Source organism: Opisthocomus hoazin, chromosome 24 (assembly GCF_030867145.1).
Source record: "Opisthocomus hoazin isolate bOpiHoa1 chromosome 24, bOpiHoa1.hap1, whole genome shotgun sequence".
NCBI lineage: Eukaryota > Metazoa > Chordata > Aves > Opisthocomiformes > Opisthocomidae > Opisthocomus > Opisthocomus hoazin.
This window is the reverse complement of record NC_134437.1, coordinates 5,377,925-5,396,988: the sequence shown is the minus strand read 5'-3', so window position 1 is coordinate 5,396,988 and position 19,064 is coordinate 5,377,925. Positions and strand designations below refer to the sequence as shown.

The window sequence follows — 19,064 nt, the reverse complement described above, 5'->3', positions numbered from 1 at the left end:
GAAAGAGGCAGAGGGGGAAGCAGATGTGAGCACAGTGCTGGAGATAAAGGAGAGGCCAAGGGAACAGCTGTCGAAGAGCCGGCCGGCCCCGACGCCTCCTGCGTCGGGCAGCGAGCGCCAGAAAACCTCCAGCAAACATCCGCGAGGTTAAGGACGGGCTGGAGGGGTGGCTGAGCCTGGGGGAAAATGGGCGGGAGGACCCCTGGGAAAAAGTGTTTTCTGCACTGGTTTTGCTTTGGTCTTGAAGGAGGGGTTGAAGCTCATTGACAAAGTTGTGGTCGCCTTTTACCCTGCTGTTCTGGTCTGTTCTGGTGGTGCCGTGGAGGAGAAATAGAATTAGCAAAGGAGAAAGAGGAGGAAAAGGGGGAAGCGGAGAACAAAACGCAAAGACCTTCAGAGAAGATGCGGAAATACGGTCCTTCAGACCAAACATGGAAATGTGGTCTTGAAATATTTCTGGTTTGGGCCTTCTGGGTCTGGCTGCTGGAGAAGCTGTTGGTGCGGGATAGCAGTGAGTCCCCTCTGCCCCGTCCCGCGGAAACGAGATGGCTTCGCTCGTTAGCCCAGGGCCAGACCCCTGGCAGAGCCCCACAGCACGGCCCGTGGGGTGCAGGCGAGGGGACGGGGAGGTCTCATTGCTCTAGGTGGACCCATGCGCTCGTGTTTCATGTCTGGGTTGCTGGCCCTGTCTCGCCAGCAGTAGACATGCTCAGAAGGTTTCACCTCTGGGTTCCTCTCCCTTCTCTCGGTAGCATCTAGCGTCAGACGGGGACGAGGCAGGGGACGTGGCAGACTCCACCCTGGCTTGCTGTCCTACACGAGATGAGCAGGTCTCAGTCCACCCCCCTCGCTGCCAAAGCCTCCCCGTCACCGAGCCCTCGCAGCCAACGGGCTCCCCGGTTTGTACCCGGGGCCATCCTTGCGTGGACCAGCCTCAAGACAGGCGTCAACTGAGACGTCTTCCCCATGGTTTGCCCTCCTTGTAATCCCTCCTCCTCGCAGCCAGCCCGAGAGCTTCAGCCTTTGATCCTCCTCCTCTTTTGCAAACACTTCGCTCGTGGAATTAAATCTCTCTCGCAGTGTTTTCCTTCTCTATCTTTTCTTCTTGGCCGAGCCTGCCTGAAATCTGTTTTTTTCTGCGCTCCTTCGGCAGCAGGGCTGGATAATTGATGGCCTCACCAAGCTTTCCGAGCCGAACATTAAAACCCTTCCTGCCTTGGCTCCGACCGGAGTTCATTACTTTCTGAAAAGCTTCGTTGTCTGTTTGTGCTCAGATGATTGTTGTCGTGGAGGGGAGGATATTGTCAGCAGAGAGAGGAGAGAAGGGGCTGGATTTGGCCAGGGCTGCTTTATCATCAAATCCCGCTCTCTTTTTAGCAAATTTTCGAGTGGAAGAGGCGTCTTTTAGCAAAACTGACATCCCGGCACCCTCGCGAAGGCAGAAGCGCAAAGCTCAGGCCCCTGATTAACTGGCAGCAAAAGGCTGTCTCGCTCGTGGGGGTGGCAGGAAGACGCGGCGTTGCAAACTGCCCGCGAGAGCGGGGCGTAACGCGGGGTCCTTGGTGAACCTTGGTCGTCCCTCTCAAACCTCCGCATCCTGGGACGGGCGAGCCCAGCGCAGGGCTGGCAGGGTCCCTCCGGCACCGTGATCTCCAGGTTCGGGTGCTGGGGGTCGCTGGGCGGGGGTGGGTTGGCAGGGTCTTTCGGTCTTTGCTGGCAGGGTGAAGCAGAAGCGCTTCCTCCGGTTTGCCCTGCGCCAGTGCTGCTTCTGGCTCCCCGTCCGCCTCCGAGGTTTTTCAGCACTTAAAACACAGCAAGGCTGAGGTGATTACAAGGTTTGGAGATGCAGTGACACTTCCCTGCCAACGAGTAATTGATTTATTAAAGACATTACAATACATTCATGGTTGAGCGTGAGAGTTCCCTTTGAACTCGCTTGAAAATCCGAAGGGATTGTGCCTGTTTGCGAGTACCGCGGGCAGAATAAATCTGCGCTCCCCCATCGCCTCCCCCCCGCGCCGCCGCAATTTCATTTCCCTTTGACTGGCGCGAGTAAATATCACAGCTCGACAACTCCAGTCCAGTGACCGGTGTGATCCAATTTAATAGCATTTAAAAACTCAAAGTGATTGTTAGCCAAATGGAAATGTAAGATTTCATACCCAGCCTGCCTTGGGGAGGAAAGGAGGAATGAGGGAGGGTGCGGGGGATGTAGACAAATGGACGAGATAAAAAATAATGGAAAGTAACTTAATTAAAGAGGCTCGAGCCAAGTTAAAAACAGTAATGATTTTGAATCGGGGGACAGCAGGTTTTAAAAACGAAAAAGGAAAGAAAGGGAAGGAAACTGTGGATAAAAAGCCTCCAGAACGATTAAATGGGAGGAGAAGGAGGCATAGGAAGGCAGGGGTAAAAACAGTCCTCCCGTGAAAAGCAGGAGCACGTGGGGAATAGACGGGGCCGTTGAGGAGGCTGGGCATGAGAAAGACAAACAGGGAAATTAAAGGATGCTCTGGGGGGAGATAACTCCCTGCAGCTTGTCTGGCATTCTCGGAAGCGCGAGGGTGGCCGAGAAGAAGGCTCGAGGGCTTCGTTTAGGAGAAATGGAAAATGTAGGAGCAGCCCTAAGGGGAAAGGGGAACATTCCCCCGCGTACTCCAGGCATGCTGATATCCCTGCCTCGCGGTAGCGTCGCTCCCTCCCTTCCCTTCGCTTTTAGCTCTGTCAAACCGTTGCCTGCTTGGGCTGAAATTTGGTAATGAAGCTTTAATTGCCCCTCTGTGTACTGCGGGAAAGCGTCGTCCTCGGGCGTCACGAGCTGGGGAGCTGAATTAAGGCAGCAGAGACCAACCCTAGCTCTACCCTTGCTGAACGTGGAGAGCTAAACCTTGCAGCTCTTCTAAGGAGGTTTTGAGGTGTGTGAAGGACAGTGTGCATCCTCACACGGACTCTGGCTTGTTGGTGTTGGCTCTCCTGCTTGTTTCTGGCAGTTTTGGCCAAGCCTTGGGTTGATCCCCTGGGTTTGGGTCAGGGTGGATGCTAGGAAGGTGCCTTGGGTAGGGTGCAGGACCAGAAGTACTCGATGGGAGGAGAGAGGATGGATGGGGGGCTCTTGGAGCCTGGAGAGGAGAGCCTTTAAGAGCAGGACCGTGTAAGGGGAGGAAGGATTGGATCGGGGCAGCTTTGGGAAGGTGGGTCTGCTTCCGCCGGAGCGATGGATGGGTTCGCAGCACCCATGCGAAGAGATGTGCTCCCATGGGTGCAGGAGGACTGGCAGCATCTGGAGGCATCTGTCACCTCAGCTGTGGTTCATTTGGAACCGCTGGGCCTTTCCGACCTCCCGCTTAATGAGCAGACGAACAAAGGGTCTGGTCATAAGGAGCAGCTTGTGCTCCTGCTCCCCATCGCGTCCCTCCCCTAAGCTGGATGCCGATGCAGTGCCTGAAGGTGCCTCACAAGCAGTGACGTCCCCGAGGGTGAGGACACAGCCTGCACTCATCTGCTGTCTCCTTTTTCACATGTTCATCGAGAGCCCCATGGGGCAAAGGCTGTGTTTTTGTGTCTTGTTGGTACAACACCTACTGCAACAGGGTTTGAGGGTGTCGAAGATGTCATAGGGGAGCTTGGGAGAGGAGAAGGGATGCAAATAGTTGGATGGAGAGTGGCAAAAAGGACGCAGATAGACCCAGAAGCTACAAACAGACTTCACTTGCACTTCAGTGCAGACTTGGGGCTTTCACTGGGTGCCACGTTAACGCCACGAACGTCAGCGGCTTTTGAAGCAAAACCACCCGGCGTCCGTCGCAGCGTTTCGGCGGTCGCCGCTCGTCCCCGGGCACGGGCGGCGCGGCTCCTCGGATGGGATTAGTGTCAGCGCGGGAAGTGTAATCGTAAACACTTTACTTTGCGCTCGAGTCGGGGGAGAGGGAGCGTGAGCGCGCCGAGATAAGAACAAATATGCAAGAGCGTAGTGTGTTTGTAATGGAAGGGAGATTTATTTCTCTCTGTGTCTTTTTAAGCCTCTAGATAGATCATAGAAAAAAACAACCCAACCCACACACAACCTGTCTGCCTGAAATAGCCGAAATGTAATTTAAAGCGCATCATTTTAACGAATACTTCACTTCAGAGACACCTGCCCTATATTCGTTGGAGATGCAGCCTGCATTAAAGCATCCAATTTATCTTGGGGAAGGAGGTTTGAGCTCCTTTGTCCCTGCCGGGTCCCTTCTGACGAGCGAAGTGGCGCGGGGCTGGCTCGGCGTGCTCGGCCGTCCGTGTGACGCTCGCTTCTCGTGGATGGAGAGCTGGGGGGGGCACGGGGAGAGCCCCCCACTCCCCCAGAGCAGAGCTTGGGAGCAGGATCTGCGCCGCCAAGGCACGGCCGCTTGCCCTCGGGCTGGTTTTGGGGAGAGGAGCTGAGGTTTCGTGCGGAGTTTAGCAGGACAGCGTGCTCTGATGGACCAGAGCAGGAACGTCGTGTAAATTTGCTGCTTGTTGGTAGGGAGACGCCACGTTGACGGGGAAGTGCTGTTTGCAGGCACATCTGCTCGGGATGCGTGCCCTAAACCAGATCCATGCATCTTGGCTTACGTGAGCCCTGCCTACGCGTGGGACATGGCTAGTAGGACTATCCCCATGCAGAAATCTTCCCACCTACAGTTCCTGTGACCATAGGCTCTAGGTATCTCAGCATCTTGTATGTCGTTGTGTTTTTAACAAGCCTGCAAAGGAAGAGAAATGCTTGTCATTGCATCGATAGAGAGAGGAGGCCCAAAGAGACCAAGTGTTTTGCCCAGGACTACTCTGGCAAAGCAGGGAGCAGTGCAGGCATCGAGCCGCCCTTCTCTGCAGCTTGTTGACCCACAGCAAAGAGGCTTTAAAAAAAAAAATAAAAAAGAAAATCCCACAAATCATGGTATTCCTGGTGGAGGACAGGATCCAGCGTTGTCCTGCATCCCTCAGGAGATGGCAGTGCAGGGGCTGGTCCCAGACAGCCCCGAGATCCCGCGTGGCTTGCTTCTGCTGGGGGACAGCTATCGAGGACGAGGGGGTGTGGGGACGAGCGGGAGTAAAGACGGGGAGAGGAGAGCTATTGTCAAATCCCTAGCTCGCCCTTTCTGATCTGAAGTTCACTTGTAATATTTTTCTCGACTCGGGTTGCTAATGCGTTTTGTTCTCCAGAGTGCGCGTGGCCCGACTTCCCGCGCAGCCTTTAATTAGTTTCTGGATGATGACATCTCTGCTGAGAATCATCTCGTCGTGTCCCTCCGATCTCGAGGGGAGATAAAGGAATCTAATAAAGACATTCAGCATTTCTAGGTGATGGGTTTGACAAGCTTTGTATTAACAAGGAGTCGCCTTCAAACTTTCTCGGGCGCCCTCGGCACACTGCGGCTCGTCCCCACGCGGGAGGTCTGACGGGACCTCCACCGGCGCCTGGTGGGACAAGAGGGTGAGATGGAGTCACTGCCGGTTTGGTGGTCACCGTGGAGGTAGTTGTGAGAGAGGAGAGGTGTCGGTAATGCTGGAAGGATGATGCAGGTGTCTTAAGGTTTCGACATCCTTCAATTTTCTGCCTTATATGAGGTGTTGCTTGACTCACAGGGGGAATCCCAGGTGGCTCGGGGTGCAAAAACTGGAAACGAGATCCTTGCTCCGTGCGGGATGCATGGAGCTGAAAATGAGATCTGTCTAGACGGGGAGCTGAACCGCCGTACAGTCCTTGTTCGGCTGCGTTTCTTCATCCTTAGCAATGCAAAACCTTCGTTCTTACATCTTTATGGGGTTCTGTGGGGTTTTGGGTGTCGAAAGAGGAGTCTGAAGTGGTTTATAAAAGAGATCAGCATCATTAGGCTCCTTTTAGAGAAGGCAGTGAAGTCCAAAGCAGTGCCCTGACTTCCTTCAGGCATCGTACCGTGAAAGCAGAACTCGCCGTCCCCGAAACCTGAGTGATGGATTCTGCCTGCCCTGTAAGGCTGCTTATTGATGGTCGTGCTAAGCAAACTCCTGCTTGATTCCCCAAAGGTGCGGGGCTCGGTGTCGGGCGTTTCTTCCTTTTTGTGGCGGGTGAAAAAAGATGCACATCCCTTCGGAGCCTTGAAAGCAGGGATGGAATCTAGCCTGGCAGCACCTGGCTCCTTAGGGCAGCAGCACGGCGGATCCGGGTTGGTGACCTGGACCCGTCCAAAAGTCAGAGAGAAGTCCTTGTGCCGGAGACCCGGCTCTCCTTTCGTGCCGCCTTTATTCCAGCGTATCCCACGCTGACTGCAGCGGGAGCATTGCTGATTTATGTTGTCGTAAGTGGAATCAGATTGGGCTCCCTTTTGGCACTTAGCTATAAAGTTTGTCTGCAGAAACCCTGCTGCTTGTGCGGTGAATTATACCCGCGTTCACAAATACTTTACTAATGAATGATTGGAAACGTCTTGTTTCCCCCCTCCTCCTCTGAATTACGACGACGGCGTGCTGTATAACCTGCTGCAGAGACGGGCGTAAAAAATTTCGTGTCCTCCAAGCTCGGGAGAGCTTCGCTGCAACAGGAGCCATTCTCTACTCGGGAAATCATTTAGACACATCTCGGTGCCGTATGACACATCTCATTACGCCTCGCTTTAAAACGAGCAATTGCCATTAGTTATTTATTAATTGCTTATTAAGGTCGTTACGTATGTCTTCTGCATTTGCAGGCTGCTTTCTTCACGTCTTTGGCTGCCACCGGGTTTGCACGGGGCGGGGGGAGGCTCAGTCCCTCGGCAAAGCTGAGCCGCACCCGGCACGCCGGCGTGGAAGGGGGTGGTGGTGCAAACCCAGGACAGGGGCAGAATCGGCCCCTGGATGGTGCAAACCCAGGGCAGGGGCAGGATCGGCCCCTGTGATTGTAAGGGGTTTGTATACAAGCCTACGTGAGCAGGCAGCGTGGCTGGATGCAGGCTCTGAGGCTGGGTTTGCCCTTCGCACCCTGTGGGCTTCTTCAGTACGGCTCCTGAGCTGTGTTGATATGACAGAAGGATGAAGCCCTCTCTGCTTTTCTCTTAATTATGGCTGTGTTCGAGCTGCACAAACTGATTTAAAAGCCCATTACAATACACCTGTAATTGAAGGCGCAGGGCTCTTAATTTGCTCTCTGCCTTCCTTAAGAAGGCAGAAAGGTTTGGAACACAAAGGAGGAGAAGGCACAATGGAGGTGCCTGGCGCTGCGGCAGCCGGAGCACCGCACCTTCTCCCGGCCTGGCTGCTGCCGGAGGAGAGAAAACTGCTCCGGTTACAGCCTGGAGGAGTTGGATGGGGACCCCGACGTAGGGGTCCCTGCCTTGCGCCCGGTCCCGGGTGGCTTTGGCAGACCCCTTGGTTGCTGGTGGGCTCGGCTGGACTCGTAACATCGCCTTGAGCAGGGCTGGGGCTCCCGGGGCTCCCCCTGGCCGAGTCCCAGAGGCAGGACCCGTGGTAGAGTCTGCGGGTGACAGCAGTAAGAGGCTGTTATTAAAAGCAGGAGCAGAGGCAGCCTGATGTTCAGGAAGCTGCCAGTGCGCATCACAGATCGCCTGCAGAACGCAAGGCTGAATCTCCCTCTTTTTCTTTCTTCGAGACGCTTTTATAGCTGTTCTTTGTTGTTTCCTTTGATCTGGAGCAGATGTTGCTCGTGCTGGAAGATGGAGAGGTGCGTGTTTTGCGAGGGGGAGGCGAGGCAGTGCTTACCGGGAGAGCCCGCTGGCTCGCAGGCTGCTGCTGGGGGCTCTGGGTCCTGCGCAGCGCCGGGCGCTTTGCTGGCGCGAGCACCAGAAGCGATTCGCACGTCTGGAAAGGTCCCACGTGTATTTTCACTCTCCTTGCTCTGCTCTCAAAACTGGGGAGAAGAGAAGGTGGTTAAGGCAAAAAAATGCACTTACTCCTTGAAGGCACCCAGCTTGGTGAGGCTCATCTGAGCTCTCCTCCCTTGTCTCTGGTGGGGAGGTTGCTCCAGATCCACGCCCTGCTAACACTCAGGGGCCTCTCGCCTGAAATTTGGGGTGCCCGGGGAGCCAAGGGGTAACATCAGGAGATGGTGTCGGGGAGAGGAAAGCACAGGTAAGCAGCATGGTCGTTGCATGCGAGGAAGATGGATGGGGAAGTAAAGCTGGTAGGAGGTGGCAGGGCCAAGGGGTGCGTGCACGGGATGCGCGAGCTTCGGCACCTGTCTTGGCTCTGGGAGGGGCGTTTGGAGGTGTAAGCGCAGCGGGGATGCAGTCTGTGCCAGGGGCAGGAGGGTGTCTGTGCGCCAGGGAATGGATCTGCGTAGGCAAGCGCATATGCTTGGATCCATCAAGACATACATCACCTGACTGAACACCCTCGAACGTGCAGCGCGCCAGATGGTTTGGTTAAACGTTTAAGCAAGCAGCTTTCGTGTCCCGGGGACTCCGCGTGTGCGAGCGGGCACCGGCTCTGGCCAAACCGGGCGCACGCCCCGGGCATCTGCGAAGGGCTGCAGCGGCTGAGAGCAGCCCAAGGACCTTTCCCATCATTGTGGCAAGGATAGGGGGGGAAAAAGAAGTCGGATCGATAAAACACCAGCCCGTCTCCGGGGAAATCTGCGCTGTGTCACTGGAGCAGCTTGGCCAACACTGCCATGTTTAATCACTTCTGAGCAAGAGAGATGCTGAACACAAAAGGACTGCCCGCAAGGAGAGGGTTCCCGCCTGGGAAGCCTGCATTTATTTAGCTTTATTTATTTATTCATTCCCATAGGGGCACAGCTCCATCTGCGTCCCGCGCTCGGCATAAGAAATTTCTCCTCTGCCCCATTGCCGCCGCAATGCCAACTGACGGAGGGAGCGTTTCAATGCAGAGGGAACGGGAGCACCGGTGACCGTTAAATAGTATGAAATATACACTTGCGATCACTTATTTATTAAGGTTTCCCTCCCCAGTGTGGAAAAAGCCTTGCAACATACCTGTTCAGTCTCCAGAAAGGCGTTTGAAATAGTTCCTGTGGTTAATTATTCAAACGTTTAATTAGCATACAGTAACTGTCGCGTTAAATCCTACCACTGCACATTTAATTTAAGGGTTAGCTAACGACTACGCTGACGCCGTTGCTGCGGTTTACTTCCCAGCCATTCCTGCCTCATCTCCTCCCAGGCGGGCCGCAGTAAATGGCCTCTCCCCGAGCTCGCCGGGGCACGGTGGGCTTTGTCCCCGGCGCACGAGCGGCTCGAGCTTCTTCTGCACTCGGCGGCGAGAGATGCGAAGTCTCCCATTGCCCGGCCAAGCAGCAATGCAATCCTCTCTCCTCCTGGCCCGAGCAGAATTTAAATCTCCTGCTGTATTGCTGAGGAGGAGGATGCAAGGCTCGCATTTCAGGAAACCCAAATTTAATTCGTTTTAAGTATATTTTAGAATCTGGTCAGTTGATTCGATTACAGATTTTTCGTCTCTCGCCTGGGCGGCTGCCAATCCGTGTGCGCGGTACCAGAGTTGTGGTGCAAAGTCTGAGTCGATTCTTTTTTTTTTTTAAGTCTCTTCAAAACATACTAAACTGGGTTGATGTGTATTCAGCAGTTAAAAACGTCGGGAAGGTTCCTCTGCGATTTGGCAGGCGTCTCGCTGAAGATGAGAGACGGTGCTCTAGTTTTGCCGGGACTCGCAGCTGGAAGCCCTTGCTCCTTCGCAGGCGATGGAGGGCGATTCACCGTGCCTCCGCTTGCCTCTTTCTGCCGCTCCGAAGCGGCACCGGTAACGCCTCCGTGGGCTATTTCTGGTGCCGAGGCCGTAAGCTTGGTGTGTTCGAAGCGCGCAGGGGTTTCCCGGCCAGCGGTCCCAGCCTCGCTGGGCAATCGCAATTAATAACATCTCCTCGATGAACTATTGCCAGAGCATCTCCCGGCTCCGGGCGGGCGGTCCCAGGAGCTGTGTGCGGTCCCCGTATGCTGGGCTTAATGACACTGATGCATATGAATATTTCTTGCGGTGTCGCCTTGGTGCCCTCCGCTGTCCTGCCCCAGAGCCCCCGCTGTTCTGGGAGCAGCTGATCCGTAGTTGTCCTCCAGCGCATGATGAGCAGATTAGCCGTTGTGCCCAGAGCGGCAAAAAAATGAACTCCCAGCAGCCCTTCAAAACAGAGAATAATTCATTACCCACCTTGATTTCCACTTAAAATGTACTTTAACTACACTTCCAACTACAAACCCTAAATCACCCTCATGTTCACAAAAAATCCATCATTTTTTATTTTATTGCACGGCACTGGCATGACATAATCCCTTCCAGAGCGTCTCGGAGTGCTTTACGGATCAATAAATCCCTTACCTGCGCAGCAGAGGCAATGCGTGCAAGGCCATTGCAGTCACTGCGGCTCGGCGCAGCCCTGGGAAGGTGTTGGGAGGTGGGGGGAGGCAGGGAAGGGGTGCTCGGGAGCAGGGGTCCAGGTCAGAAATAGGGGTGGTGCAACGGGCTGGATCGATGAGCGGGGCTCGCCCGGGGAGGGTGGAAGGAGCGGGATGCTTGGCGAGTGATTTGCGGCTCTCCTGCAAAGCGCCGCAGCGGGGTGCCGATCCGCTGCTAGGCTCCGGAGAGCGGCCTGGGAAGAAAAATATAAACCAAGGAAGGTGATGGTCTTTATTACGTTCTGCAGATGCAGGCTGATAGTGGCAGCCGAGCGTTTTTCTCGTACAGCCCTGCCGTAGAGCTTGTAGAAACCCCAGCCCTCCCCGGCCGCCGCATCGCGTCCTCTGCTCGCTTGGCAGCAGGGGCCGAGCGCTCCTTGCTTGCTCCTCAACCCTTCCCTTTCTCATCACCCTCCTGTCCCGTAGGCACGTCCCCTCTGTGGGTCTGGGCCCCCTGTGTCTGACCCACTCCTCGTTGGTGACGACGGCAGTGCCGGTGCAGTGGGATGCCTTCCATCCCGATGGAATTTCCCTTCCTTTGCACGGTGGTAGACCTCAGAGGCTTCATGGTAGACTTGTCCTCTTCTTGCCCAGCCCCTCTTGGGGCTTTTCTGGTTGCGAGGGCATGGCAGAGAGCTGCAAGCCGTGTGCGTGCATTGGGTGCTCTTGCTGCGCCGGGAGCAGCTGCTGCCTTTGGGCGAGTTTGGAGGGGTGCGGTGGTGTTTTCTCTGTGGGGTGCAGCTCTGCTGCAAAGGGTTTGTCGTGGCTGGAGGGCAGGAGGAGTGCTGGAAGCGGGGTGGGGAAGAAGTAACGTCTCACCGGTTACAGAGGAGCTGTCTCGAGCCTCCCTAAAATGACTGAATTCCCTCTGGCTACAATTTCTTCCCACTTCTACCCGTCTTCTCCGCCCCCCCCTCTTTCCCTTGGGTGTTCCTGTCAATTCAGATGAGACTGATGGGCTACCACATAGCTCGTTGAGGAGGAAGGCAATCCAGCCTCCTTCACCCACGTTTTGAGATTGGAGTCGGAGCAGAACCCGTTGTATTTTCATTTCCCTCTTTGTGTCGTTGCAGTGTCTCCGAAAATCATCGAGATCTCTTCCGACATCTCCATCAACGAAGGCGGCAACGTCAGCCTCACCTGCATAGCCACGGGCAGGCCAGATCCAACGATCACCTGGAGACACATCTCGCCCAAAGGTAAGAGCCGAACGTTACCCAAAATATTCCGGGAAGGGCGTTTGCCGGCGGCTGCAGAGGTGTTGTGGGCCGGTTCACCTTGCAGCTGCAAAAACAAAAATAGATGGTTTGCACCGAAAAGACGTGACTTCGTGCGGGAGTTGATGGCTTTGGGGGAGAAACGCCCAGTTTGGGGGTCTGGGAGAGGAGCGTGTGGTTTGATCGTGCGGAGGACTGGCGGCAGGCACCAGGTTGGGGTTGCTGCGCCCAGGCGTTGAACGTGCTTGTCCGGCCCTGTTCTGAAAAGTTTTCGGGGAGTTCTCGCGCGTTGCTTCAGAGGAAGACTGTAAATCGTGCAAATGAGCAGGAACACACACGGAGCATTAATTGGTGGCCTTGTTAATTGGTAAGCAGAACCTAAGCAGAACAGTGTGGGTGTGACTGCTGGGAAGCAAGTCCCCCTGCGTGCCTGTTCGGGCAGATATTATTTCGAAACCCTTTCCCGGCTGGTTTTTGCCGTTCGTTTTGCTGCTCCGTTACTCCGAGGTGGCTCCGAGGTTCTCACCGGTGAGCTGGGGGTGAGAGCTGGGGGCTTGGGGTGGGACGAGCCGTCCGGCCAAGGGGCAGTGCCTGGCTCTGATCCTCTGATCCCACCTGAGCGCTGGTGTTCACCCTCAGCCATTTTCTCTGGGAGGTTTTACCAGCGTGGGCTGTTGTCCCAGGCAGGGGCCTCAGGCTCCCCTCGGGGACGCCCCGGCCGGGCTGTCCGGCAGCCGAAGGAGACGACGCAGCAGCAGCAGTGATGGATGGTGCCGTGTCTGCTCGCTCTGTTCAGCTGCCTGACGATGGCTGCGGCGTCTCAGTACAGCTCCATTGATTTTTTTCTTTGCTATTTGTCTGCGCTGTAGCAAAGTGCTGGGCCAGATCCATCGCTCTCTCCGTAGCCCGGGCAGAGAGCGAGCTGAGTCGGTGGCATCTCAGCCCCGTCCCTTGATGAAGCCTCTGTAAAAGCCATTCCCACCATGCACATGTTGGCCTTAGGTGGTCATGCCTCCAAGAGGGTGGCCTCGACGGGGTCTGGGTGCGGATGAGTGATGACACGCAGGGCCCAGCTCCGTGCGCTCCTCTCCGGCCCCGAGCATCTATCCGTGACATCGAAGTCGCTGTCACTGTATCTGTCACCAGCAGGCAGCATTTAGGGTTGAGGCAGTCCGTGCGCTCCCACCTTGAAGCCTTTTTTTCTTTCTCCTCTTCCCCTCGTCTACCCGGACGATGCCTTTCAGTCTCACTCGAGCTCCTCTCTGCCTGGTTTCCACACGCACCCCTGGTTTCCCCGCCACCCCGCTCTCCTGCCCGCATCCCCTCGCGCTGCCCCACTGCCGTGCCCCCCGCGCGCCGTCCACCCTCTCCTCGCCGAGCTCCCGGCGTCCCGTGCCTCTGCCTTTCGCCAGCGCTGTTTTCCGTCTTCGCTGCCATCCAGCAGGTTTCTTTCCCCAGGGAATCTTTACCTGCGCTTGAACCAGATGTTTCCATTTTACTTAGGACTTAGCTGCTATGGAAACTGAGGATGCAGCAGGAGAGGAAGAGTGAGCTAATCAGAAATTACCCGTGGCGCCGTGTAATTTGCAGCGGCAGCTCTTACCTGATTTTGGCCATGATTAGGCATTCTGCTTTCAAAACTCCAAGGGAGCAAACGATCGCAGAGATCTCCTCGAGGCTGGCCTCCTGCGGGCGGAGGGCGCCGAGCCCAGAGGTGGCCCGAGACAACTTCGGTGGCCGCCCGTCTCTGCCGGCAGCTCCTCTGTTTCTGGCTCTGCCAAGCCACCGAGGGGGACCTCTGCTTCTCCGTTTCGCATTCAGCGCACGTAGGAGGGACGAGGGTTGGAGGCGCGGGGACGGGAACAGGAGCCAGGGCAGGTGCGCAGAGGTGCTGTAGCAGATGCCGAGGTGGTAACTCTTCTCCTAGCAGCCCCTCTCTCCGTCGTAGGCCCGCCTCGCCGCTCGTCCCCCGGGGTGGTCTCGAGCGAGCCGCCTCCTGTTCCTTCTCGCCGTCTTTCCCCGTCTCGCTCGCAGTGGTTGGGCAAAAGGGACCGGGGAGAATTGGTTAAGGGAAAGCTGGAGCGTAATTTCAGGGTTGACACGGCGGATGGGTAAGCGGCTCTCGCCGACGTCGCTGGGGAGAGGCTTCGATAGCGCTGTCTGTACCAGGCACGGGCAGACCGGTGGCGGAGAGAGCCGGTTCCCATGCTTACGCCGGCGAGTGTTCCTCTGCGCAAAGGCACTTCACGGGCTTTATTATTTTCTTGGCAGCTGTGAGGCTACCGTGCGGCTCTTGGTGGGAAATGGAGCAAACAAGAGTGTTTGCTCACCGGGGGAGCGCGCGGTCGGGTCCTTCAGAGGATTTACACCGAGAGCAGCCCGGCTCCCCGGTGACTGATCTCACTCGAGACCCTTCCCCAGTCACTCCCGGCTCCCTTGACCCTTCAGCCGTTTCCTGGTTCAGCGCACTATGCGTGTAGCAGCGTGGTCTGGGAGGCTCTGCTGAATTTTTGCGGCTGCAGTTGTTGCCACGTTATGGGAGCTGTGAAGCTCTGTTTGGTTCGGGGGCTGGAAGAGTTCCCCGCAGCCGGGAGGAGGAGAGCGTTTTCCCTGTACAACTCCAGAGCTGAGTGAACCCGAGCAAGAGAGTTTGCTGCTAGTGAATGGCACCAGTGCTGGCTCTGTCAGTGCCTCCATCGCCGCTCGGTGGCTGGCCCTACCTGTGCCCATCCTCATCCTCCTGCCCAGAGCCCACGCAGGATGCTGGCTCTGCAGAAGGGTTTTGTGAACTCAGTTCTACCAAGATGTGCTGCTACAGCCTGTCTTCTGTCTCGCCCCTCTCTATCTTTTTGTGTTTCTTTTCCCAGTCGTGCTGCACTAACTCACGGCAACTCCTGTTAACGCAGCTGAACAGGTTGAGGTGGAAAAAGGAGGGGACTTGGTGTAGTGACAGCTTCTTCTGCCTCGGCAGCGGAGGCTTAACTGTTTTGGGGCTCTGCCCTGGGCTGGGATGCTCCAGCTGACAGCATGGCTGCCACCAGGGCTTCAAAACGCAGCTCACCGAAACCATGCTGGGAAGCCAAGCTCTGGCATGCGATGGAGCAGTCCCTTCCCACCTTGGCACCCCTGCGGTGCCAGGACCGTTAGCATGGCAGTCAAGAGAGGTGTCCTCGGCAGGGAGAAGGGCAAAGAGGGAGAGAGGGATGCGGAGAACCGTGGTCAAGGATTTCACATCCAGCATGAAGGCAGCAGCGCCTTTCCAGAGGAGATGTAGGTTGTGCAGGGGACTCGGACGCCGGGGTGTGAAAGGCAGTGTCGCGCGCGCCCACGCACATTCGTGTTTGCACCCGTGGGTGCCGAGCGTCTGTTTGTTTTGAAGGCTTCGGATGCGTTGCAGCCCCCAGCCTCGCGGTGCCGATGCCATCTGTAAACTGCGGAGAGGTCTTGTAGTGAATAGTCTGGTTTGGGTCACTCCGGTGTTTCCATAGTTACTGAGCTTTTTATTTATTTTTTGGGGTGACTCTGATGTTGTCATGGCGATTGCCATGTTGTCAGGCCGGTTTTCATCTCTCGGCAGACGAAGGCCGGAGTTGCTTGGCTAGGAAGAAGCCCGGCATCCCTGCGGGTGCAGGGCGATGCCAAAGCACACGGAGCCGCTCGCTAGCAGAGACTCGCCGTGCCTCCCGCTGAGCTCGGGAAACGTGCTGAGGAGCTGCGGTGAGGGCTCTCCTGCGATGGGCGAGGGCTTGGCAGCCTCTGTCCGGGAGAAGCTTAGCAGTAACGATAATGAGGGCTCCGTGGTCAGACGGCAAGCGTGGTTATCCTGCCGTGACGGGGCCAGGGACACGAGGAAAGGGTGGAAAAACCAGGTGTGTGCACGCAGATACCTTCGCTGGCCGACACCGGTCTGCGGGTGTCCTGAGCTGGAGGCCGCATCCGAGTCGTCATCCTTAACGACCCTTGATGGACTTTTCTGCCGTGGGTTTGTCTAATTGCGCTTTGATTGTTGCTGTAGTATGATGGATTCTGGTGTAAGGCTTAAGACAGCGGCTGCCAGGGTAGGAAAACACTACGGTTTGGCTTGATGGTGTATTTACTCTTAAGAGGTCCGATCGAGAGGTCTTTATGGCGGGAATCCCTCATTAATCTCAGGATTAGGCTCGGTGCTCAAAGCTAGCTCCCGTGCGGAGCCGGAGTCCTGAGCGGCACCCGAGCTGTGATTTGTGGAGCGGGCGCTTCGCAAGGCAGAGGCACGAGACGGGGGAGATGCTCGGAGGGTCCCGACATCGCCACGGCCCGGGTGTCCGCGGCGATCGGTCCGTTTAACCTCCCCATCCTCCCTGGAAGAGCTACAACAGCGGTCCCTCGTCTCGCAGGACCAATGGGAGGATAAATACATTCCAGACGTGAGGCGCTCAGGCGCAGCAGTAATCACAGCTCGTATATGCACTTAAGATAGATGAGACACAGTGGCCTAATGTGGCAGAGGTCTCATGAGATCATCTGTCTATACATCAGCAGCAAACCAGCAGAGGGACTCTGGGAGAAGTCCGGTATATTTGGATATATTGATTCTCTCTGGCTCTTGGCGGGGCTTAAACCAAGAGGAGAAGCGACTGCAAAAAAAATCCAGCTTGAAGAGTTGCTTGTCCCTGCGAAGGGGATACATCCTTCCCTCTCGAGGTTTGTCCATGAAGCACACCGCTTGCCGTCCTTCGTCTCTCCAGGATCCTTTCTGGACGGGAGGGAGGGCATGTTTGTCGGTTGGACATCAGATCTGGGAGGCACCAAGGGGGATCCACTTGGGTGGGAAAATCTCCGCCTGCTTCTGTGCTGCCTCGTTCCTCGCAGCAATCAGCTTAGCGTCCCGCGAGGCCACTCCTTTTAACCCTGCCTCAAGTCACGTCATTAACTCAAGACCAGAGAGCCTTGCTCTCTGCTGGTCCTTTTACCAGGGAAATATCTCTTGGAGAGACCAGATTGTGTAATGCTGCTTCTGTGTTCATCCTGGGTCTGGTGTTTCTCCCTTGCGTGAGCCAACACAAGCAGTGTCTGAAGGAAGGGAGCTGCATCCTCCCACCGTGGCTACGTGATGGAGCGCAGAGCCCGCCCGGAGCCACGGCATTGGGTTGGGTTGGCCACCGTGCCATGTGTGATGTCCCACCTCGCCTTGGTCTGGTGGTGGCCAGGTGTCTTGCGGAGGCTGAGCCGACTCATTCGGTGGCCGAGCCCCTTGTCCTCCTTCCAAGAGGCAGTTGCGGGCCTGGGCTCCAGCTAAATTAACTGAAGCGTTTCAACCGGCTCCAATCCTGTCGGCAGCTCAACCGTCCCCTTGTTTACTGTTGAAATAATTACTGCTTTGCCATAATATTAGCTCTGAGCCGTGACTCCATTACCATTATCGCCGGAATATTACCCATTTATTATCTCCCAGCAACCCTGGAAGATGAACACTAGGCTTCAGAGACCAATTGTTTTACAACAGACAGGATCTTGGTGTGCATTGTTTAATGAGGTAAACTACATTACAGCCGGCATTCATTTGGCTGCGGTGCACTCCACTAAATCATTGTTAACCTGTAAATCTGCCGCCGGTTCCGATGCCCGTTTAATCGCCGGGCGGATCGGCCGGGAAGAGGGTCACCGGTGGCTCGGCCCCGCTTGCACCACGTCGGGTGCAAATAACGAGGTGGCAGTGCTCTTGGAGATGGTTTTGTGTGTGGTGGTGGTGAAGGAGAAGCTGGCAGCGGGCGTTGCCAAGGGCTGCTTGCAAAGCATGTGGACGCGTGCCGCGAGCAGCGATGGGATCCTGCCAGGAGCAGGGTGAACGTTTAGCCCCTTGAGTGCCAGCAGCTTCCCCGTCGGCTCCCACGGGAGCAGGACCCGGATCGGGCAGCGCTGCATCGCGGGCTCCAGGGTTTGCTTTCCTCAAGGAGTCCCCGCGACGTGGTTAGCGTGCCCTGCGCTGAGCGCTTGGCCGTGGGAAGCTCCCTTCACCGACATGCCCTGCGTCCTCCTGCCTCTTCGAAACAACGGGAGATGATGTACTTGTGCATGTATATATATAAAAGTAATATTTTTGATTCCCCGCGTGGTGGAAATGAACTCTCTGAGCTGATTTGTTTGCATACTTGGCATAACCGCCTTTAAAATATGCATCTTGGTACAAAAATAACAAGAACCCTACCAGCTACAAATGAGGCAACGTCTTTCCCTTAAGAAAAGGAGGGGGAAAAAACCCCGAAAAACCTCTCTGCTTCAGCATATTCCCTGAGCAGAGCTTTGCAATGTCACGCTTTCCCTCCTTGCCAGAGGCAGAGCGTGCTCAGCTCCTTATCGCAGCCGGGGGAAGCGGGTGGGCCGGTTGCTCGCGTGGAGCAGCGGGGCTGCCGCTTGCTGCCCTGCTCGGGGGAAGAGCGGGCAGCTCTGCCTGCACACCCCCCCCCATTTTATCCTTTGGCTTATCCCCTCGGTGGCTGGCGACCTGTCCTGCAAGGGCGAGACCCGCAAAAGGCCCCGATCCGTGCTGCCGCCGCAGCCCCGTGCAAAGCTGTATGAATATGAATATCAGAGATTCATTTTTCTCGCTCCTGAGCTGACCCGTTGTCACGGCAGCCTCGTAAGCCCCACGTGCACGAAGCGGTGGTTGGACCGGGTTGGGGCGGCGGGGAAGCTTCCGTTCGCCCCCATCACCTGGGATAACGCCCTCGCCCTCGCATCCCGCGCTCCGGCATCCTCGTTAGCGGTGCCCCGGCTAACGGCGAGAAGAAAGGCGGTGTGTTACTCGTTTCTTTGGCACGGCGGGATGAGGTAGAGGAAACACCACGCGCCGCCGGTGTCAGCTTGCCGGATTTTCCGTCTCTTCTCCCTCCTTCCCCGGCAGACGCGTGGCTTTGTGTCGGCGGCTCGCTCCCTGCCTGGGACTCGCCTTTCATTCGGCTGGCGTGGGGAAGAGCAAGGGACGGGAGTGTCTGAGATCGGATCTCCACACAAATTAAAACCTTTTATCAGCCCCTAATAGCTGTGCAAACTAATTATATTGGGGCCAAACTTTGCCAGCGACTCCCCCGAGGTATTATTATAAAAATCTGAGCTGTGGAAACGCGTCCCCATTCTGTCAACACCGGGTCGCTTCAGCTGGAGAAAACTCGACTCCAGCTTGTTGTAGCTCCCGCGATGTGCTTTGCGTAAGGCGCCGCGGTTGTGTTCGGGGAGGAGAGAGCCGGGCTGGGCTGCCTCACATGCCAAGGGCAAGGCTGGGTGTGGGGGAATCGCGCCGAAATATTTCTTTGCCTGAGCCCTGCTAGCCCGGCGCGGCCTCGGGGCCGTGGGTGCGCAAGTGGGGTGCCTCCATCCCCGGAGGGATGGGTCGTCGTGATGCGGGGTGGGCAGGGTGCCCGGAGTGGTGCTGGAGATGCTCAGACCCCGGCAGGCGGGCGATGGGAGTGAGCAGAGGGAGGAAGCGTGGCTCTGCCGCGAAGCT

General features: G+C 56.4%; 1 protein-coding gene across 8 annotated transcripts in view; it reads left to right on the top strand.

Moving 5' to 3' along the window:
- The window catches only part of LOC104326841 (protein CEPU-1), a 332,439-nt gene that overhangs the window by 292,948 nt on the left and 20,427 nt on the right, over positions 1–19,064 (top strand). For all 8 annotated transcript variants that reach the window (XM_075442552.1, XM_075442554.1, XM_075442557.1 and 5 more), the window contains one exon: positions 11,438–11,563. In XM_075442552.1, the coding sequence (XP_075298667.1) occupies positions 11,438–11,563 (126 nt within the window). The remainder of the gene's footprint in view (positions 1–11,437; positions 11,564–19,064) is intronic.